The sequence below is a fragment of the Pygocentrus nattereri genome, chromosome 6 (assembly GCF_015220715.1).
Source record: "Pygocentrus nattereri isolate fPygNat1 chromosome 6, fPygNat1.pri, whole genome shotgun sequence".
Lineage (NCBI taxonomy): Eukaryota > Metazoa > Chordata > Actinopteri > Characiformes > Serrasalmidae > Pygocentrus > Pygocentrus nattereri.
Window position 1 is genome coordinate 46,986,596 of NC_051216.1, and position 22,703 is coordinate 47,009,298.

Below are 22,703 nucleotides of genomic sequence, written 5' to 3' on the forward strand. Positions count from 1 at the left end.
TGCTACTGAGAGCTGATTGGTTAGTGTTACTGCTACTGAGAGCTGATTGGTTAGTGTTACTGCTACTGAGAGCTGATTGGTTGGCGTTACTGCTACTGAGAGCTGATTGGTTAGTGTTACTGCTACTGAGAGCTGATTGGTTGGCGTTACTGCTACTGAGAGCTGATTGGTTAGTGTTACTGCTACTGAGAGCTGATTGGTTGGCGTTACTGCTACTGAGAGCTGATTGGTTAGTGTTACTGCTACTGAGAGCTGATTGGTTGGCGTTACTGCTACTGAGAGCTGATTGGTTAGTGTTACTGCTACTGAGAGCTGATTGGTTGGCGTTACTGCTACTGAGAGCTGATTAGTTAGTGTTACTGCTACTGAGAGCTGATTGGTCAGTGTTACTGCTACTGAGAGCTGATTGGTTAGAGTTCCTGCTACTGAGAGCTGATTGGTTAGTGTTACTGCTACTGAGAGCTGATTGGTTAGTGTTACTGCTACTGAGAGCTGATTGGTTAGTGTTACTGCTACTGAGAGCTGATTGGTTAGCGTTACTGCTACTGAGAGCTGATTGGTTAGCGTTACTGCTACTGAGAGCTGATTGGTTAGCGTTACTGCTACTGAGAGCTGATTGGTTAGCGTTACTGCTACTGACAGCTGATTGGTTAGAGTTACTGCTACTGAGAGCTGATTGGTTAGCGTTACTGCTACTGAGAGCTGATTGGTTAGTGTTACTGCTACTGAGAGCTGATTGGTTAGAGTTACTGCTACTGAGAGCTGATTGGTTAGTGTTACTGCTACTGAGAGCTGATTGGTTGGCGTTACTGCTACTGAGAGCTGATTAGTTAGTGTTACTGCTACTGAGAGCTGATTGGTTAGTGTTACTGCTACTGAGAGCTGATTGGTTAGCGTTACTGCTACTGAGAGCTGATTGGTTGACAAGCAATGCCAGTTTACTGTATAAAGCCCAGGTTGAACGTAGCAAATCAAATGTCTTAGTTTTGAAATCTTAAATGTTGGAGGAAATCGAAACGATTTTAAGACCCAGGGAAACTGGAGAGGACTCCCTAATAACTAATGATAATTAATTGTAATTAATAATCATAATCAGTAATAAAAATAATAATTGCAAGGTAATAACTATTATCTAATAAACTGTATAGCTCACCATCATCTATAAACATGCCTACAGCATAGCTGAGGTCCGCGGTCTTGATGCCTGCATTGTAAACAGTGAGTTTTTTCCACACTTCTCCTTTAAACCACTATATATCTACCACTTTATGTGTTGTTGAAGCGGCTCATCCCCGCTGTGTAATTAGCGAATTAGCCCCAGGGTTTCTCTCCTACCCTGAAGTCAATACGCTGCTAACAAGTTTATTATCCAGGCACGCCCCCGTTTATCTTCTGCGGAATCGGAGGATCAGGCTCCGTCTTGCCTGCCAGCTGTGTGAGGGTTTGTCTTTTCTCATTTCCCCCACAAACACATTCCAGTTCCCGAATGTGTCATTCCTCGCTCTGCTCCGTTAAACCCTGCAGGCGCCGCAGAGAGGCTTCCTCAGGGAAGCGCGCCTGTGATGGGCGTACGGACTTTTCTTTTTCCCACAGCAGGGGCCGGGTGGAGTGGACTATCGATCCACTCTGAACCCACATCAATGCGTGTGAAGAACCCTCATCAGGGCTGCTGAGCTCCAGTGAGGTCAGCGCAGGCCTGAGGCTGAGCAGGACGCCTGTCCTGATATGCAAATTTTTCCGCAGCCTTCCAGCACCAAGTTTTCCCTAGTCTCGCGGGCCACGCCTGGGGACACCTTGTGAAAGTTTTGGTGCAGGTAGCGAACAAGTCAGCTCTTTGATCCGGCTCTTTTAGGAGAACGTTAGTAGTCGACTCACGTTGTGGAGTTTTTTTGTTATACTAAGTGACAGCAAAACAAATGGCTCCGCCCCCCCATCGTCCCCATTACCTGTTGCTTGTTATGTTAGTGCTCTTAGAAGTTTTCATGTAGTTCTTAGCTGTGCTTCCAGGTGTGCCCCTCTGGGTGATTTTACTTTTACCTGCTTTTTTTGTTGGATCACTTGATTTGTTTGCATTTTGCTTCTTGTGTATGTAAAAAAAAATTTAATTAAAACACACACAAACACACACACACACACGCATTTCATCCCAGCAGTCATTGGGTGAATTAAATTAAAACAATAAAATGTAAATGCAGACCTCTTTTTGCCATTTCATTTTCCAAACATCTGTGCAGATATTCTGCCAAAATTGAAAACAAAATGAAATACCTACATTCGCAATTTCATTTTTTTAATTTCAAATGGCTGTTTGCTGTTTCGTTTTAGTCGCTATTCAGGCGTTTCATGGCCAAATCTAAAACGAAGAAGCTAATCGAGAAAAGAATCCAAGCTTCGCTTTGGCTTTGGCTGTTCTTCCTGAAATCAAATCAAATCACGTTTATTGTCACAGCGCATTTACACAGGTGGACAGTGAGTGAAAGTTTTAGGTGTGTAGCCCCCTTATAGAATTTAATTTATATATATATATTTCACACTTGGTTGTCCCATTGAAGCACTAAGTCAGTTCACACTGTTTTACTCTTAACTCGTACTCTTTTTCTGGCCGGTCAGTGCAGACGAGACATCCCTTACTTTTAGGCTGGAGCTAGGAGGCTAATGTAGCTAACAGGTAATGGAAGCTTGCACCCCATCAGTAGCGTGGCGCTAACTGCATGCATTCCCGTTGGCGCGTTTCATCACAAGCTTGGCTCAAACCGTAGGAAGAAGCCCAGAGTTCATTACTAGGGACTGCTGTTATATCCGGAGAACGCTGTGGAGGTTTTGATGAATGAAGGCACAGTTTGGGGTTCATGTCACGCGTGGGCTGTAGCTTTGGCTGATGGGGTGCAGCGGAGACGAAATGAGCGCGTTCCCGTTGGCATAGTTCATTAATACCAGTGATTTTTCCAGCAATATTCTATCTGAAAAAACACCCTGTTACTAGTCAGACTCTGGTGTCCCTCAGGAAAGTTCTGTTTTTCTGTAGCTCGCCTCAATTTGTATCCTGTATCCTGCCTTCCACCCAATGACAGCTGGGATAGGCTCCATCACCCCCACAGCAGTGCTGCTGGAGATTTTAAACACTGTGTCCACTCACTGTCCACTCTATTAGACACTCCTACCTTGTCAGTCCACCTTGTAGATGTAAAGTCAGAGACGACAGCTCATCTGCTGCTGCACAGTTTGTGTTGGTCATCCTCTAGTCCTTCATCAGTGGTCACAGGACGCTGCCCACAGGATGCTGCCCACAGGATGCTGCCCACAGGATGCTGCCCACAGGACGCTGCCCACAGGACGCTGTTGGCTGGATATTTTTGCTTCTCAGTCCAGCAGCGACACTGAGGTGTTTAAAAACTCCGGCAGCACTGCTGTGTCTGATCCACTCAGACCAGCACAACACACACTAACACACCAGCACCACCACGTCAGTGTTACTGCAGTACTGAGAATGACCCACCACCCAAATAGTACCTGCTCTGTGAGGGTCCATGGGGGTCCTGACCACTGAAGAACAGGGTAACAGAGTATCAGAGAAACAGATGGACTACAGTCTGTAACTGTAGAACTACAGAGTGCAGCTATACGGTCAGTGGAGCTGATAAAGTGGACAGTGAGCGTAGAAACAAGGAGGTGGTCATCATGTTACGCCTGACCGGTGTATGTGGGCAGCAGCTTTCCAAACCAGGGCTACTTGGGGGTCCCGTATCCCTCCCCCCCAGTCATATAACTTTATGCAACAATAAAGAAAGAACAAATTAATTAGTTACTATCAGGAAAAAGCTGTAGTGGCTTTGGGGCATTACTGCTTATAGCATAAGACCGTGCCCTAACTGTGGTTTCAATGCTTTGATCTCGGTGCCAAGCATAAAAACTCCTCTGAGAACTTCTTGCTTGGCATTTATCTAATATGCAGATAAGGTGGAGAGACGGGCAGAAATCAGGGGTGGATGTGCTCTTTATACATTCTTCCCCCAGTTGTCCTGCACACTGATCTCAGTAGAAGATCCTACAAGGTCATCAGCATAAATATTAGACTGGCTTGTCCAGTCCTGAGCGATTTAGCATGTTTTCACTATGGTAAACATTGAAATGGCATCTGCTTTTGTTACACTGGCGAATCCCAATCACAGAAACTAGTGCAGAACGTCCTTCACAGCTATGCAGCAGTGCTGTACTGCCATCTAGTGGCCCTGTAGTGCAGTATAGAGCAACACAGGGTTTGAGTCCAGAATTCAACATTCTGAATTTCTTGTGTCCGGTCTGCAGGGTCCGGGTCAGGCACGGTCGCCGGGGTCGTAGCGTCATTCGGGGTGGCCATCATCGGCGCTGTCACTGGTTATTTTGCCTACCTGAAGAAGAAGTTGTGCTTCAAGCCTCAAGGACGTAAGTGTAGCAGAATAATACGTCTGGAATGAAATGTCTACAAGTTTCTTTCACTTTCAGAAAGATTTTAGCTCTGTTTCAACTTCAGCAAGTACTTTACTCTTCTAACGAATTTTTGGAGTGATACCGTAGAACAAGGCTGACCGTGAGGACGTTTTATGTGGCCCCTCACGTAGTAAGAGAACTAACATATCGCTGCTGACGGAACAAAACCTCGTATCTCCAAAACGGTAACTTTACAGGAGAAGGAAACAACATGCTTTACTTTTAATGTAAGTCATTTTGTGTCGTTTCTTTTGATCCATTCATCATGAAATTTACACACAATGTAAAGACAAAAAGGTCTTTTCAAATTATGACAAAAACTGCAAAAATGGAATTACAAAGTTTTCCACAGCATAATAAATCTGTCCAGGTTCGGGTGACTACATCACTAAAGCTCCGTTCACATTACGAGAATCCGTTCACACTCGTTTAGGTAAGAGACTCTAATCGGTCATTAATGTGATGAACTGGCCTGAACTGACCCTCATGAGCTCCTCCTGCTCAGGACGTCACGTGACTGAATCACCGCATCATCAGCACAAACTAACGAGCAGAACAAGCTTCGCTGAGAAGATCATTAACTCTGATCAGCTCTCAGCTTCGTTATTAGAGCCAGACAGAGGAGGAAAAGGTGAGATGAGCTGCTTTTCCACCGTCTACAGGCTTTAACGTCTGTTCGGCGCTGTTGCCATGGTAACGCTCAATGATGGTGACATGCAGTGGAAAAAGCACATGAATTCCAAACGGAGGGTCACATTTAGGTCACATGGCCGCGAATCGGATACGTATCCGATCTAGAACAACGTGAAAGTGGCTCAGGTCTGACTTGAAAAGATCAGATTTGTGTCCACACAGGCCTGAAAACATCAGATCTGAGTCACATTAGGGCCAAAAAGCGGATTAGTGCCGCTTCAGCTGGATAATGCGAACACAAATGCTCATATCCTTTACTTAACCAACCAAAAATAGTCAGACAGCTCGACTAATCCATGAACCACCCTGTTACAGGTGACCCGGAGAGAGCTAAGGAGGAGAGCGGGGCGCAGAACGACCCTCAGGGTGAGATTATGACACAGTTATGATTTTAAAGTTCATTATCTCACTGATTTTTCAAAATTTCTGAATTCAAACTGGTTTGGTGTGAAATGGTTCAGACGTCTTTACAGTGGTGGTGATGGGAACCAGGCGTCGCCATGACTACAACACAGATATAGACACTTTATTTACCATCCAGAACCACCAGAGAACCTACACGGGTCTTCTGAGTTTATATGTTGAATGTTGAAGATGGGAAATAGTGGAAAACTTTTGGGGACTGTTTGCCTCCTTGCGTGTATCTTTCCTGTAAGAACCCAGCATTTAGTGCTATAAGTTCAGGGAACTCCAATTCCCAGAAGGCTCGTGCTGATTAGGCCCAACCTGGCACACCTGTGGACTCCTCTACTCAAGGCTGTAGCAAACAGCAGCCCTTTGTCACACCTTTGTAGAGGGCTGACTGGTAAGGTACTCAGCCCATGAGGGTATTTAAACAAACAAGAAAAGAAAAAGGAAAAGGAAAGAGGGGTGGAAGCCATACAAAAGGTGTTTGCTCCACTAAGAGCAAACAGATGAAACTAAAAGTCCGCCTTCCCCTCAGAATCACAGAAGTAGTCATTTTTGTTTTCTGATTATCTTTTATTTCACGTTTCTAGTTCAGCCTTTGTTTGAGCGCTGCTTTCAGCGTCCCCTTTGTTCGCCTTTTCCCCTCCATTTTTTCCCCCATTCATTGAGGTGTTTTTCCCATCATCACAGCGGTAACTCCTCAGACTTCCAGTCACTACGTTGGCGGATCGAGCCTGGCTCAACTCCCTCGTGCAGAATCACCAATTTCACACTCAGTCACCTCAAAAAATGTATTTAAGCCCCTTTCTCACAGGTTTTCCCCTGTGCACTTGGGTCTGCCTCCCTGCCGTCCTGTAACACCTCCACTATGAATTGATTAAAAAAAATGATTTTAAGCCAAAAAAATGTTTCATAAGACCAGCATGTAGTGACTGTTGACCTCTGCTGGCAAGCGTTTGTTTTTTGAAGGAAAACGAGTGGAGACTCGAGGAAAAAGAAGCAAGTCTAACTTACACAACCATCAAACTTAAAGTCACTCCGTAGAGTAGAACACGCCCTCTAGTTGTCTCTTTGTCTAAACGACCCCGAAGCCTCCCTACTTGATGGCCAACTGCCTCTAATTCTGTAATTAAATTAGAGGTGTTGAGGAATTTACAGTCTCCCCCATTGCCAGATTTGGAGCTATAGATAACCAGATGTGAAATAGGCTGACCATTGGGGGTCGTTCCATGACAAAGGACCTCCTCTCCACAGCCCCCACACATCACCCAAGAAAGACATACACAATGCAATTGAGATGAACCCAAAAGGCAGAGAAACAGAAGGGAAACATTTAACATAACTTTCTGTGAGGAGCCTTTAGAGGTGGACGTCTGGTTCCTATCACCACCACTGTGAGCAGCTCTGACTCTAGAACTGAGCGGTTCACACCAAACCCCTCTGAAAGACTCCGTTTACATCTTAATCATTTTGAGAAACAGTGGAATTCACCTTTAACGTTCAAAAAGATGTTTGCTTTCGTGTTGTTTTTTCACATTGGAGCGATATTTCTCTCTTCACAGTTCTCAGCAATCTTCTCAACTCATCATAATCCTCAACACACTGAAGAACCCAAGACGAAGGCCTTCAAGCGACGGATACCAATAAAGCTACTGTGAAGGGATTTACAGAAAAGTTCAGAACAGTCGTGTAGCTTAGAACCGATGAGATCTAACAGCCCCCTTTTAGCATTCTGAGAATTAGCGCATGCTAACGGGTGGCTGCCAGCTTTCATTGCTAGCCTTGAAGTTCATGATTGCCGAGAGATGTTTTTGAAAAATGGGTTTTGGTTAAAATGTACTGACCACGTATAAACGCAGCACTGTGCAAACGTCAGAGACCACCTTCACTCATGTAATATCCAGTCAAACGGCCGTTAAGTGCGAGTTATAATATGAGAGAACCCGCTTGTGTAATGAACACACTTAAAAATATGGTTCTTCAAGGGTTCTTTAGTAAAGAAAACCATTCTGTATAGAACCCTGAACACTGAAAGAACACTTCGCATGATTAAACGGTTCTTTGCATGGTCAAATGGTTCTTCAGACTGATGGAGAACGTACTGCAGATTGTTCTATATAGAACCTTTTTGAGAAGTTCTGTTATTGTCACGATACAAGCTTGTAACAATAGCAGAACCCATTTTTGGTACTTTGTAGAACCATCAACAGCACATTCTCCATCAATCTGAAGCACCATTTTACCATGAAAAGGGTTCTTTGATCGTGCAAAGGGTTCTTTGAATATTGGTTCATATAGAACCATTTTTTTTTTACTTAAGAACCACTGAAGACCCATCTTTTTTAAGAGCGAACGAAAAAATGTGAGTTTCCAAAACTGGAGCTCAAAAACTGATTAAACTCAACCCTGGAAAACGTGTCTCCTAGCAACCACCTGGAAGAGCTGGTCGACCCCAAAACCGCCCCCATCAGATAAAACAGCACTGAAAGCTTTGATCTCTGAGAGAGAGGAGAAGATCAAGCTGCTTCAGATCTGAGAACATCCACAGGTGTTTCTGTCCATCCTTCCACTGTGAGAAGACCACTCAGCGCTGTGGGTCTGAAAGGACGTGTAGCTGATCGAGAAGAACCTCACTGAGAAAAGGAGACGGACACATCAAACAAAGAAGCTGGACGGTGGACTGACCACCCCAGAGTCCAGACCTCAACACCACTGAATGGGTTTGATCACTTCAGAAAATCAACCAGCTTCTCAGACTGAGCTTTGGAGGCGTGTCTGCAGGTTCTCTGAGGAGCTGAAAGTGAGGCTCCTGAGAAGAACAGAAGCTGGAATGACGGGAAAGAGAGACTCACTGAAAACTCACTTTAAGGCTGTTTTGACTGGAAATTAAATGAATAGATGGTCGCTCACGTTTGCACCGTACCGTATATATTTTGGCGCTGCGTCTAGGAGGAAACCTCCCTCCCAGATGAAGAAGGCGTTGTTCACACTTTGACTTTCTAGACATGGGACTACAGTTTCTGGTACATCCACTGTACTTTTAGGACTGTTATATTCTGAATGTAAAGTAAGTACATGTTGAATGTATGTGTTTACGTTTGTGTGCGATGTTGATCTCAATATTCATTTTGGGGGCGGCCACTTCATTGACAGCACGCCGTGTTTTGCTTGCAGTTTCAGGATTTTTTCCTTTTCTTTACTCAATTTTGTTGTCAATGCAAATCAAGAGTGGAGCACTTGTTCATTCCATTAATTCTGTAAATAAGAGTGATGCAGATCAATAAATGATTGGTTGTGTGTCCATCTGGACTGGCGTGGTTGTGTGTCAGTTTTCCTGACCTTATGAGAGCTTCAGCTGGTGTAGAGTTACTAACTATAGCCTTACAGTATAAAATATAGATATGATTGAACTCTAATTCCAGCCAAACTTGAATATCTAATCCGTACCTCAGCCACAGTCTGACGGATGATCAGCAGCAGAGACTCAACTTAGGGAAAGTAGCCTGTCTGAGTGATTGACATACCAGGAATGAGTGGCTCCATTATTTTAAAATAAAGCCTTTACCGTAAATAACCTAAACGATTCTCATCCGATTTTTTCAGATTTAACTTTTAACATCTTACTTAGCTAAGCTAGTGCTAGCATCAGTGTTGTTTACTATTATTATGTAATGTGAAGATCTCAAGATGCTCCTTTTTACTGTGGTTTTAGTCTTAGCTGATGTGTGTGTGTGTGTATATATATATAAAGTGAGTTGGCAGGTTTCTAATAAAGTGGACAGTGAGTAGGGGGGGGTTTCTAATAAAGTGGACAGTGAGGGGGGGTTCTAATAAAGTGGACAGTGAGTAGGGGGGGTTCTAATAAAGTGGACAGTGAGTAGGTGGGGGTTTCTAATAAAGTGGACAGTGAGTAGGGGGGGGTTTCTAATAAAGTGGACAGTGAGGGGGGGTTTCTAATAAAGTGGACAGTGAGTAGGGGGGGTTCTAATAAAGTGGACAGTGAGGGGGGGTTCTAATAAAGTGGACAGTGAGTGGGGGGGTTCTAATAAAGTGGACAGTGAGGGGGGGTTTCTAATAAAGTGGACAGTGAGTAGGGGGGGGGTTTCTAATAAAGTGGACAGTGAGGGGGGGGGGTTCTAATAAAGTGGACAGTGAGTGGGGGGGGTTCTAATAAAGTGGACAGTGAGTACGTGGGGGGTTTCTAATAAAGTGGACAGTGAGTAGGCGGGGGTTTCTAATAAAGTGGACAGTGAGTAGGCGGGGGTTTCTAATAAAGTGGACAGTGAGTAGGGGGGGGTTTCTAATAAAGTGGACAGTGAGTAGGCGGGGGTTTCTAATAAAGTGGACAGTGAGTAGGCGGGGGTTTCTAATAAAGTGGACAGTGAGGGGGGGTTTCTAATAAAGTGGACAGTGAGTACGTGGGGGGTTTCTAATAAAGTGGACAGTGAGGGGGGGGGGTTCTAATAAAGTGGACAGTGAGGGGGGGGGGTTCTAATAAAGTGGACAGTGAGTACGTGGGGGGTTTCTAATAAAGTGGACAGTGAGTAGGCGGGGGTTTCTAATAAAGTGGACAGTGAGTAGGCGGGGGTTTCTAATAAAGTGGACAGTGAGTAGGGGGGGGTTTCTAATAAAGTGGACAGTAAGTAGGGGGGGGTTTCTAATAAAGTGGACAGTGAGGGGGGGTTCTAATAAAGTGGACAGTGAGTTGGTGGGGGGTTCTAATAAAGTGGACAGTGAGGGGGGGGGGTTTCTAATAAAGTGGACAGTGAGTAGGGGGGTTCTAATAAAGTGGACAGTGAGGGGGGGGGGGTTCTAATAAAGTGGACAGTGAGTGAGGGGGTTTCTAATAAAGTGGACAGTGAGTAGGGGGGTTTCTAATAAAGTGGACAGTGAGTAGGGGGGGTTTCTAATAAAGTGGACAGTGAGTAGGCGGGGGTTTCTAATAAAGTGGACAGTGAGGGGGGGTTCTAATAAAGTGGACAGTAAGGGGGGGGGGGTTCTAATAAAGTGGACAGTGAGGGGGGGGTTCTATGCTGCAGTATGTTTTGGAATCCTGCTGCTCCTCTAGTTGAGGACTTACGGCTAAGCGTCACCGTTGAAGGTGGTGTGAGGTTCAGAGCGTCTCTGACTGCAGGCTGTTGGCAGTGAAACAGAGCAGCTCTGTGGATGAAGGTAAGAGTCTTAAAGGCATCAAGAAACTGAGAGTGACCAACAACTGAGCTAATTTAGAATAAGTTAGCTGCAGTTTTTCCTTCGTCCAGTGAGCAGCGTGTTCATGTCTGCCCTGCATGCTGTGACCGGGCTGTAATGAAGCTGCACGACCCCTGGGCTCATTGTGCTTTGCAGAATCAGGAGAAGTTACTTTGTGGCTGTGAAAGTTCTCACACCCACTTTAGCACATCTTACCGTGAAGTCATTGGGCTCAAAGTACAACAGTGCAGGCTCTTCACCCTTTACCCCCACCGCACCCCCACCTTCCTGCTTGGAATTGCTTTTTAAGCGTTTTAGTTGTTCTTTAACATGTTTATGTCTTACAGGAGAAACCGGCGGCTCTTCAGATGGAGCATTTCAGCCTCAGGTATGATCTGTTTGTGAAGACCACTGTATCTCAACATGAACAGTTACACTGCAAATGATTGTAACGTATGACTTTTATGAGGGTGTTTTAAAGGGGGACTCAGGCCAAAATGAAACACCTAGTCACCAAATCTGTTGTAAACACGCCTCCTTGCCTCCTCCAGCGGTGCCACAGTGGCCTCTCCAGAGTGAGATTATCTAATATAAAGGCCTAAAACCCCCTTCTGATGACGTATGTTGAAGGTGGGAGGAGCTAAAAACTACAGCTGCTGTGTGGTAGTTTTAGGGGGGCTGTACTGCCAAGTCACTTAACAGACCTTTCCCCCTAAGTGTCTTCTGACTTTAGAACTTTAAAGAAATTGAGGTTAATTAACGTTTAATTGGCCGGTGAATGAAGAAGCATCTGGCTGCCGTTGCACTTGTTGCGAAACAGCATGTCAGTGGAATCTTAATGACGGTGGAAAGGCAGTGTGTGGTTATCGTGACAGGCCTGAGGGTCTTCAACCCATCTGTACAGTGGAGAGAATGAATTAGTCAAATTCCTGTGAAACAGCTTAGCAGACAAAGAGCGCAACAAGCTGAAAGGCTGGAAACTCTCGCCTCTGGTGTCTGGTTTGTGTGGAATGAGGATGAAATTGCTTTTCTTTACGAGCGTATTTCTTTATTATTGTGTAGTATGTTGTATTTCGCAGTGCATGCTGGGTGTTGTAGTAAGAGATCCTTAGTGAACAAAAATATGAAATCTGACGAGGCCGAGGGAATAATAATGCGGCGGGTTTCCAGATTAGCTTTCGTTATGTTTTATACCAGAATACGTTTTATTGGGGTACATGAAGGAGTGAACCCACATAAACTCGTCTGGAGCTGTGATTGGTCAGAATACTCGCAACACAAATCAAAAAGGCCCTAACTGGTTGGTCTTCTGCAGTATCCGTATAGCAAAAGCCAATAAGACGATATCATATCCATTGTTTAGCTCTTATACTGTGTAATCGCAGTGGAGGCAGATCCTTCAGAATGTTTTTCTTGTAGGTCACGTTTGCTTGGATTATTCCTCCTGATCACCCAAAGCCAGTGTCCCACCAGCGCTGGAGATGTCGCCAAACCCAACTTTGTGCTCATGATGGTTGATGACCTGGGCATAGGAGATGTCGGCTGCTATGGGAACGATACGATCAGGTGAACAAGCCGCTCTCGTTTCTGCATAAAACGCTGTCTGTTTTGAGCCTCGGCTGAGCGGGAGTCTAATCCATGTGTCCCCAGAACCCCAAACATCGACAGGCTGGCGCTGGACGGGGTCAAGCTGACCCAGCACATCGCCGCTGCTCCACTGTGCACCCCCAGCAGGGCCGCGTTCCTCACCGGCCGCTACGCTTTGCGCTCAGGTGGGCATCGATCTGACTTTTTCCGCTTCGCTCATTTTAAGCACTGCCGGTCTTCTGAGATGCCTGAGGCCCAGTTCCCCAAAAGCAGTGCAGGCTTCAGCAGGGACAGAAACGGAGCCGGTAACATTGCGTGAAATTTGCGGTTTAGAAATAGTGTCGATGTTTTATTTGATTCTTTTAGACGTTGTTAGACCTCGTTGCAGTGAGGGGCACTATAGCGGCAGCCAAGCTGTCTCATGGCTTCTTCCAGTTAACAAGCAGTTGGACTATATATGTGTGAATGGCATCCCATTCTTAATCCATAGGGTTTAATGTGATGTCGGCCCACCCTTTGCAGCTACAACAGCTTCAGCTCTTCTGGGAAGGCTTTCCACAAGGGTTAGGAGTGTGCTTACGGGAATATCTGACCGTTCTTCCAGAAGCACATTTGTGACGTCAGACGCTGATGTTGGATGAGAAGGTGTTCTGTCAGGTTGAGGACAGGACTCATCCTCATGAGTGCTCATGTGGCCTTCAGATCAGCTCAAGAACAACTGCCAAGCAGCTGCATCACCAAGCGCGATGCAAAGCGTGGAATGCAGTGGTGTAAAGGGCCTGGACTCCACTGGACTCTAGAGCAGTGGAGACGTGCTCTGTTATTAATACTTTTCATTTCAGAAGAAACGCTGGACATGTTATATCCAGTATACAGTGTTTGAGAGTGGTGGGAGGTAGAGGCAGATATGGGACACCTTTAGGTGCCATTTTCAGTAATGATTAATTTTTAGAGCTTCTGCTGTGGTTTGATGTCCCATGATTTAGTGCTCTGACACCAGAATCTACTGAGCTCCCAACCTTGACCTACTCAATGACTGAGCAGGTATGACATGCATGCTGTGTGGTTCATCAGGGTGGCATGTTTGGGCTTGTGTTTTTAGGCTTGGGCAGCACAGGAAGAGTGCAGGTGATCTTGTTCCTCGGTAGTTCAGGAGGACTTCCCGCCAACGAGACCACGTTTGCTAAACTCCTGCAGAAGCAGGGATACACTACAGGCCTCATAGGTAAGACAGCATTAACTCATGTTCCTGTTATCAGTCTGTTCACTCACTTCTAGGGTTGTTGCTGTCAAACTGTTGATAATTAACAGTCATCAAATAAACAAACGCCGCTCAGCTCCGCCCTCTAAAGACGTCATTAACGAACATCAAATAAACAAACGCCGCTCAGCTCCGCCCTCTAAAGACGTCATTAACGACCATCAAATAAACAAACGCCGCTCAGCTCCGCCCTCTAAAGACGTCATTAACGACCATCAAATAAACAAACGGCGCTCAGCTCCGCCCTCTAAAGACGTCATTAACGACCATCAATTAAACAAACTCCGCTCAGCTCCGCCCTCTAAAGACGTCATTAACGACCATCAAATAAACAAACGCCGCTCAGCTCCGCCCTCTAAAGACGTCATTAGCGACCATCAAATAAACAAACGCCGCTCAGCTCCGCCCTCTAAAGACGTCATTAACGACCATCAAATAAACAAACTCCGCTCAGCTCCGCCCTCTAAAGACGTCATTAACGACCATCAAATAAACAAACGCCGCTCAGCTCCGCCCCCTAAAGACGTCATTAACGACCATCAAATAAACAAACGGCGCTCAGCTCCGCCCTCTAAAGACGTCATTAACGACCATCAAATAAACAAACGGCGCTCAGCTCCGCCCTCTAAAGACGTCTTTAACGACCATCAAATAAACAAACGCCGCTCAGCTCCGCCCTCTAAAGACGTCATTAACGACCATCAATTAAACAAACTCCGCTCAGCTCCGCCCTCTAAAGACGTCATTAACGACCATCAATTAAACAAACTCCGCTCAGCTCCGCCCTCTAAAGACGTCATTAACCACCATCAAATAAACAAACGCTGCTCAGCTCCGCCCTCTAAAGACGTCATTAACGACCATCAAATAAACAAACGCCGCTCAGCTCCGCCCTCTAAAGACGTCATTAACGACCATCAAATAAACAAACGCCGCTCAGCTCCGCCCTCTAAAGACGTCCTTAACGACCATCAAATAAACAAACGCCGCTCAGCTCCGCCCTCTAAAGACGTCATTAACGACCATCAATTAAACAAACTCCGCTCAGCTCCGCCCTCTAAAGACGTCATTAACGACCATCAAATAAACAAACGCCGCTCAGCTCCGCCCTCTAAAGACGTCATTAACGACCATCAATTAAACAAACTCCGCTCAGCTCCGCCCTCTAAAGACTTCATTAACCACCATCAAATAAACAAACGCCGCTCAGCTCCGCCCTCTAAAGACGTCATTAACGACCATCAAATAAACAAACGCCGCTCAGCTCCGCCTTCTAAAGACGTCATTAATGACCATCAAATAAACAAACGCCGCTCAGCTCCGCCCTCTAAAGACGTCATTAACGACCATCAAATAAACAAACGCCGCTCAGCTCCGCCCTCTAAAGACGTCATTAACGACCATCAAATAAACAAACGCCGCTCAGCTCCGCCCTCTAAAGACGTCATTAACGACCATCAAATAAACAAACGCCGCTCAGCTCCGCCCTCTAAAGACGTCATTAACGACCATCAAATAAACAAACGCCGCTCAGCTCCGCCCTCTAAAGACGTCATTAACGACCATCAAATAAACAAACGCCGCTCAGCTCCGCCCTCTAAAGACGTCATTAACGACCATCAAATAAACAAACGGCGCTCAGCTCCGCCCTCTAAAGACGTCATTAACGACCATCAATTAAACAAACTCCGCTCAGCTCCGCCCTCTAAAGACGTCATTAACCACCATCAAATAAACAAACGCCGCTCAGCTCCGCCCTCTAAAGACGTCATTAACGACCATCAAATAAACAAACGGCGCTCAGCTCCGCCCTCTAAAGACGTCATTAACGACCATCAATTAAACAAACTCCGCTCAGCTCCGCCCTCTAAAGACGTCATTAACGACCATCAAATAAACAAACGGCGCTCAGCTCCGCCCTCTAAAGACGTCATTAACGACCATCAATTAACCAAACTCCGCTCAGCTCCGCCCTCTAAAGACGTCATTAACGACCATCAATTAAACAAACTCCGCTCAGCTCCGCCCTCTAAAGACGTCATTAACCACCATCAAATAAACAAACGCCGCTCAGCTCCGCCCTCTAAAGACGTCATTAACGACCATCAAATAAACAAACGCCGCTCAGCTCCGCCCTCTAAAGACGTCATTAACGACCATCAATTAAACAAACTCCGCTCAGCTCCGCCCTCTAAAGACGTCATTAACGACCATCAATTAAACAAACTCCGCTCAGCTCCGCCCTCTAAAGACGTCATTAACGACCATCAAATAAACAAACGCCGCTCAGCTCCGCCCTCTAAAGACGTCATTAACCACCATCAAATAAACAAACGCCGCTCAGCTCCGCCCTCTGAAGACGTCATTAACGACCATCAAATAAACAAACGCCGCTCAGCTCCGCCCTCTAAAGACGTCATTAACGACCATCAAATAAACAAACGCCGCTCAGCTCCGCCCTCTAAAGACGTCATTAACGACCATCAAATAAACAAACGCCGCTCAGCTCCGCCCTCTAAAGACGTCATTAACGACCATCAATTAAACAAACTCCGCTCAGCTCCGCCCTCTAAAGACGTCATTAACGACCATCAATTAAACAAACTCCGCTCAGCTCCGCCCTCTAAAGACTTCATTAACCACCATCAAATAAACAAACGCCGCTCAGCTCCGCCCTCTAAAGACGTCATTAACGACCATCAAATAAACAAACGCCGCTCAGCTCCGCCTTCTAAAGACGTCATTAACGACCATCAAATAAACAAACGCCGCTCAGCTCCGCCCTCTAAAGACGTCATTAACGACCATCAAATAAACAAACGCCGCTCAGCTCCGCCCTCTAAAGACGTCTTTAACGACCATCAATTAAACAAACTCCGCTCAGCTCCGCCCTCTAAAGACGTCATTAACGACCATCAAATAAACAAACGCCGCTCAGCTCCGCCCTCTAAAGACGTCATTAACGACCATCAATTAAACAAACGCCGCTCAGCTCCGCCCTCTAAAGACGTCATTAACGACCATCAATTAAACAAACGCCGCTCAGCTCCGCCCTCTAAAGACGTCATTAACCACCATCAAATAAACAAACGCCGCTCAGCTCCGCCCTCTAAAGACGTCATTAACGACCATCAAATAAACAAACGCCGCTCAGCTCCGCCCTCTAAAGACGTCATTAACGACCATCAAATAAACAAACGCCGCTCAGCTCCGCCCTCTAAAGACGTCATTAACGACCATCAAATAAACAAACGCCGCTCACCATGACACAACAAGGTTCTACAGTGGTTTTAAGGTCTGATTGTGAAGCTTAAATCAGGTTCTCCAGGTGAAAAGTTGGTATTCGTACCTTTTCATAACCGAATGTTTTAAAACCGAGCAGTCGAATAAACGCCTCGAGGCGAGGCGGGGCGGGGCGTGGAGTCAGTACAGCTTTCAGTGACCGTTTCATACCTGTTTTATGATAGTCTACAACAGCTCTTTATAGATGTTTATTGGTATATTTTGGTGAATCCGAGCCTTTTTAAAAAACGTTTAATACCCAGTGTGCGCTTCGTTTTGTAGCAATGCTTAAAAGAAAAACTCAAGAATTCAGATTTGATATTTGGGGGCACAATGCATCATTTCTGTTCACCACAGGGTGAAAACGTTCAGATAGACGGGTTAGATCCAGAGTTCCCTACATGGGCATAATGCTGACTTCTGAATAAAAACAGGTCTAGTAGTTTTATTTTAGCAGTATGTTGGGGTGAATTTGGCAAATTTGAAGGGTGGGAGCACGTTCCTTCATCATCCCTTTAGGTTTCACTGCTGGATCGTGATCTTCTCTGTAGGAAAGTGGCACCTGGGCGTGAGCTGCAGCAGCAGGAATGACCACTGCCACCACCCCAACAACCACGGCTTTGACTACTTCTATGGGCTCCCCTTCACTTATTTCAACGACTGTAAGCCTGGAGAGGGCAAAGATGTTCTGGTTGACCTGCAGGTGATGCTGTGGCAGATGTCCATGCTGGTGGGCGTAGGCCTGCTGACCCTGGTCCTGGCGCGGGCCACTGGACTGTTGGAGGTCAGTGTGAAGGTGCTGGTGTTTTTGACCGCTCTCTGCCTGCTGGGCTTCACGGTGTGGTACGTACCTTTTGAGTCCGTGAAAACCTGGAACTGCATCATCATGCGCAATGAGCAAGTGGTGGAGCAGCCCATGGAGCCGGACGCGCTGCCTGGAAAGCTCATGAAGGAGGCCGAACAGTTTGTGGAGAGGTGAGGTCACTCTGCATCTCACAGGCATTGAGCATTAGCCATTTTGCTTATAGATGGTTCTTCAAGGGTTCTTTAGTAAAGAAAATGGTTCTGTGTAGAACAAGGAACACTTGAAGAATCCTTTGCATGATTAAAGGGTTCATTGTGTCATGAAAGTGGTTCTTCAGATCGTTGGAGAATGCTGTAGACGGTTCTATATAGAACCTTTTTTAATTTGAAAGGGCTTTATATAGCACCAAAAGAGGTTCCACAATTGTTACAAGCCAAATATATATATTTTTGGTACTGTGTAGAACCCTTTTGGGTTTGGTATTATGTAGAACCTGCTACTCCGTATAAAAGCTACAGCCTTAGCAAAAAGGGTTCTATATAGTATCAAAAAAGGTTCTTTGGCTTGTAAGAATAGCGGAACCCTTTTTGGTGCTTTTTTCAAGAAGGTTCTATATAGAACTCTCTATCATACTGTTCATCAATCTGAAGAACGCTTTCACGATGCAAAGAACCCATAGCTCATGCAAAGGGCTCTTCGAGTGTTAATGGCTATATAGAACCATTTTTGTGACTGAGGAACCCTTGAAGAACCATCTCTTTTAAGAGTAAGAGAAATGCGGCTACATGCTTAACCAAAAGGGTTCTCTATAGTATCTAAAAGGGATTTTGGCTTGTAACAATAATGAAACACTTTTTGGTGCTATATAGAACCCCTTTCAAAAAAGTTCTTTATAGAACCATCTACAGCACAAGCTCCATCAGTCTGAAGAATGATTTCACGATGCAAGGAACACTTTCATGGTTCTCTTTGGGGCAGTCGTGGGCTGGAGGTTAGGAAACCGGCCCTGTGGCCAGAAGGTCGCCGGGTTGATCCCCAGCGCCGACAGTCCATGGCTGAAGTGCCTTTGATCAAGACACCTAAAATGATCTTAATTCTAGCCGATATGTCTAATATTCCCCATATTGAGATGGTTGTGCACTTATTATGAGATTATTTTGCTTATTTCTGGACATTTTTACTTGTTTTAGGTGATTTTTGTTAAGTAACGTCGTCTCCCGATAGTGGCAGATCATTTCTTACAACAAACAACATCATCTGCCAGTATAGTGAGATCATTTTACGTAATAAAGTCACTTAAAGCAAGTACAGAATACTCGGAAATGAGTTAAATAATCTAAAAATGATTTCCAACGGGAGAAATATTGGATACTAGATCTAAGATAATCTTACGAATACTATTTTTGTGCAGTGTAGAAGCTCCTCACTGAAAGTTCCTACATGAGCTGGTTCTGAATTCACTGCCTGATGACTGAGACGCTGTTTTATGAGAGTTTAGAGAACTTCAACTCCATTCATGGTGGAGGGAGACATGCAGGGCGCTGTGCGGCAAAATAGTCCCCAAAGAAAACTCATTATTCCAGATTTTCCACTGTTTTCCATCATCAACATTCCATATGAGCTCAGAAGACTCGTGTAGGTTCTCTGGTGGTTCTGGATGGTAAATAAAGTGTCTATATCTGTGTTGTAGTCATGGCGACGCCTGGTTCCCATCACCACCACTTCCATGTAAAGAGATTTCATGTTTCCCATCAAACCACTCTGCCTTTGTTTACGTCTCAGCTGAGTTATGCAGAGAATTTTTATATAGGAATCAGTGGAATTCCCCTTTAAGGTGTTAAAAGGCTCAGGGGCATGAAAGTGACTCACTGGTTGAGTCATAAGGTGAAAGCAGAAGCCCAAAGCCTGTGTCAGAGCAGGTCTCTCTCACGGCCGTAACGCTCATCCGATCGCCTGCCGTCACGCCTGCGCAGCTAATTCACACCTGTTGTGCTCAGTGTTGGGACCTGTCATGACAAATAAACCTCGATTTCATTATAAACTCCCAAACTGCCCCCCCCCCTTCGCTCTTCGCCCCGGGCAACGCAGCATCTTTGATCCGCCCATTGTGTAATAATAATAAAAATGTCGATGATGATGATGATCATTATGACAGTAATGCACAATCTGATTTATGACTTCAGGAACCAGAACAGGCCCTTTCTGCTGTTCCTGTCGCTGGCACACGTCCACACGCCACACTTCATTTCCAGAGAGTTTTTCGGGAAGAGCAGACATGGCCTGTACGGAGACAATGTGGAGGAGATGGATTCCATGATCGGTAAGAAAAGTCTGCTGCCGTGAACTGAACCAGGGGCCGATATTTTTTAGTTTAGTTTTAAGCGACCCTGTATTAGTTCCATACTGGGGAAATTTCACCCCATCCGTGCGGTGAAACGCCACACACACACTAGGGGGCTCTGAGCACACTTGCCCCGTTGGGCAGCCCTATCCGCAGTACCTGGGGAGCAGTTGGGGTTCAGGTGCCTTTCTCAAGTTCATTTCAGTCATGACCTGTCAGCTCAGGGGATCAAACCGGCGACCTTGCGGTCACAGGGACTGCGACTGCCCAGCTTAATGTTTGTGATAAACGCTCAAATACTGGACACACTCGTATTTAAGCCCCATTACTGCAAGATTTCATCCCAAACCCGAAGACAACCTGCGCCATTTGGCCTACTCCCACCCGCAGTCTAAGCGTTTGGTCCCGCTCCCGCCTGCTGTTGCGTATAGCTGGTTTCCCTCTGCATTAGTCACGACTGAAAATGACTGACACAAGTCAGAGTTGCCTTTATTCTGCTTTGTCATGTGTTCACCTTTCTTTCCACTTACCACACCTGGGGCTGTCAGACTGTCTGTAGGCTGTGCCGTTTCTGTAGCTTACACTCTTAAAAAAGACGGTTCTCCTGGGTTCTTTAGTAAACAACATGTTCCTATATAGAACCATGGACATTCAAAGAGCCCTTTGCTTGATCATCATGACAGGATTCTTCAGACTGATAGAGAATGTGCTGTAGCTGGTGCTGTATAGAACCAGGGTTCTATTTAGCACCAATAAGGGTTGTACTATTGTTACAAGCCGAAACATTTTTTGGTACTGTATAGAACCTTTTTTGCTGAAAGTGTACAAGAAAGTAATTCATGTGTTATTCATGTGACTACTTGATTCTTGTTCAAACTATTTGGAATAAGTTAATTGATTTTCAGTATTGTGACTGATCCACTCGTACCAGCACAACACACACTAATACAGCACCACCACATCAGTGTTACTGCTGAGAATGACCCACCACCCAAACAGTACCTGCTCTGTGAGGGTCCATGGGGGTCCTGACCACTGAAGAACAGGGTAACAGAGTATCAGAGAAACAGATGGACTACAGTCTGTAACTGTAGAACTACAGAGTGCAGCTATACGGTCAGTGGAGCTGATGAAGTGGACAGTGAGCTAGAGACGAGGAGGTGGTCAGGATGTTACGCCTGATCGCTGTATATCATGCTGCTGAATATCATTGCTTTATTGGCAGGATTTAGATATTGATGCATGTGCAAGACTTCAATATTGATTATTTTGCTCTGGTCTTAGTAAATAGTAAATATCTTTAAATTGTCTTTCAGTGAACGTATTTCTTGTTGATGTGACCTCATGACTTCTCTCTCTCAGGCAGGATGGTGAAGACTATAGAAAGACTAAACCTCGCTGATCGGACTCTGATGTACTTCACCTCGGATCACGGCGGTCACTTAGAAGATTCCAGTGAACGTGGCCAGAGAGGAGGCTGGAACGGCATCTATCGAGGTAAAGAACCCTTCCACTGATGAAGGACTAGAGGATGACCAACACAAACTGTGCAGCAGCAGATGAGCTGTCGTCTCTGACTTTACATCTACAAGGTGGACCGACAAGGTAGGAGTGTCTAATAGAGTGGACAGTGAGTGGACACAGTGTTTAAAAACTCCAGCAGCACTGCTGTGTCTGATCCACTCGTACCAGCACAACACACACTAACACACCACCACCACGTCCGTGTCACTGTGTACAGTCAGGTCCGTTCTGCTGCTTTTTGAATGCTGCTCACTGAAAGTGTTTGACCCGTGGATTTTCCTCTTGCCTCTGCAGGTGGTAAAGCCATGGGGGGCTGGGAGGGAGGCATCCGGGTGCCTGGAATATTCCGCTGGCCAGGTCGTCTGCCCGAGGGCCGGGTTGTGGACGAACCCACAAGTCTGATGGATGTTTACCCCACTGTGGTGAAGCTAGCAGGAGGACAGCTGCCCCAGGACAGGTGAGAAATTTCACAACTAAGACTGCTGCATCATCATCAGCATCATCATCAGCATCATCATCAGCATCATCATCAGCAGCATCAGCAGCATCATCAGCATCATCAGCATCATCATCATCATCATCATCAGATCACCATTCAGCCTATAGCAGTTTAGCTGTGTTATTAAGCCTATAGCATTTTAGCCCCACCCACTCAGCTTACAGCAGTTTAGCTCTGCTGATTCAGCCTACATAGCAGTTTAGCCCCACCCTTTCAGCCTATAGCAGTTTAGCCCCACCCTTTCAGCCTATAGCAGTTTAGCCCCACCCTTTCAGCCTATAGCAGTTTAGCCCCACCCTTTCAGCCTATAGCAGTTTAGCCCTGCCCGTTCCCGTTGACGTGATATGGGGTGTTGTTTCTGCTGACAGTCTCTGAGTTATTGCAGTGGGAACTGATTAAACGCTGTGCTGTTCCTGGCTGTCGGGAAGCAAGTTAATCACTGCGGTTTAGGGATCCACACATCCGAAAGGAGCGGCTGTTTTTCCTCCATGGCCCTGAGGATTTCAGTCCCAGCTTAAGTTTGTTACACCTGCACTGCTTTTGTCTGAGGGCAGCCAATCAGAACTGAGCTCATTTACACGCATCAGTCTTAAAGGCACAGTAACAAAAACAGCCTGTTTAAGGGATAAAAAGAGGCAGGAAAATG

The 22,703-nt window shown here is 45.7% G+C and overlaps 2 protein-coding genes across 2 annotated transcripts in view; both read left to right on the plus strand.

The window, feature by feature from the left end:
• Positions 1 to 7,623, plus strand: part of si:ch211-39i22.1 (cell surface glycoprotein 1) — a 37,470-nt gene extending 29,847 nt beyond the window's left edge. The window contains exons 20-22 of the mRNA XM_037539175.1: positions 4,306 to 4,422; positions 5,476 to 5,526; positions 7,131 to 7,623. Coding sequence (XP_037395072.1) covers positions 4,306 to 4,422; positions 5,476 to 5,526; positions 7,131 to 7,159 — 197 coding nt within the window. The 3' untranslated portion in view covers positions 7,160 to 7,623. The remainder of the gene's footprint in view (positions 1 to 4,305; positions 4,423 to 5,475; positions 5,527 to 7,130) is intronic.
• Positions 7,624 to 10,649: 3,026 nt separating this feature from the next.
• Positions 10,650 to 22,703, plus strand: part of arsh (arylsulfatase H) — a 15,498-nt gene continuing 3,444 nt past the window's right edge. Inside the window, exons 1-9 of the mRNA XM_017717976.2 lie at positions 10,650 to 10,740; positions 11,106 to 11,146; positions 12,178 to 12,324; positions 12,409 to 12,530; positions 13,448 to 13,570; positions 17,440 to 17,863; positions 19,877 to 20,013; positions 21,397 to 21,531; positions 21,853 to 22,015. Of these exons, the coding sequence (XP_017573465.1) occupies positions 10,735 to 10,740; positions 11,106 to 11,146; positions 12,178 to 12,324; positions 12,409 to 12,530; positions 13,448 to 13,570; positions 17,440 to 17,863; positions 19,877 to 20,013; positions 21,397 to 21,531; positions 21,853 to 22,015 (1,298 nt within the window). The 5' untranslated portion in view covers positions 10,650 to 10,734. The remainder of the gene's footprint in view (positions 10,741 to 11,105; positions 11,147 to 12,177; positions 12,325 to 12,408; positions 12,531 to 13,447; positions 13,571 to 17,439; positions 17,864 to 19,876; positions 20,014 to 21,396; positions 21,532 to 21,852; positions 22,016 to 22,703) is intronic.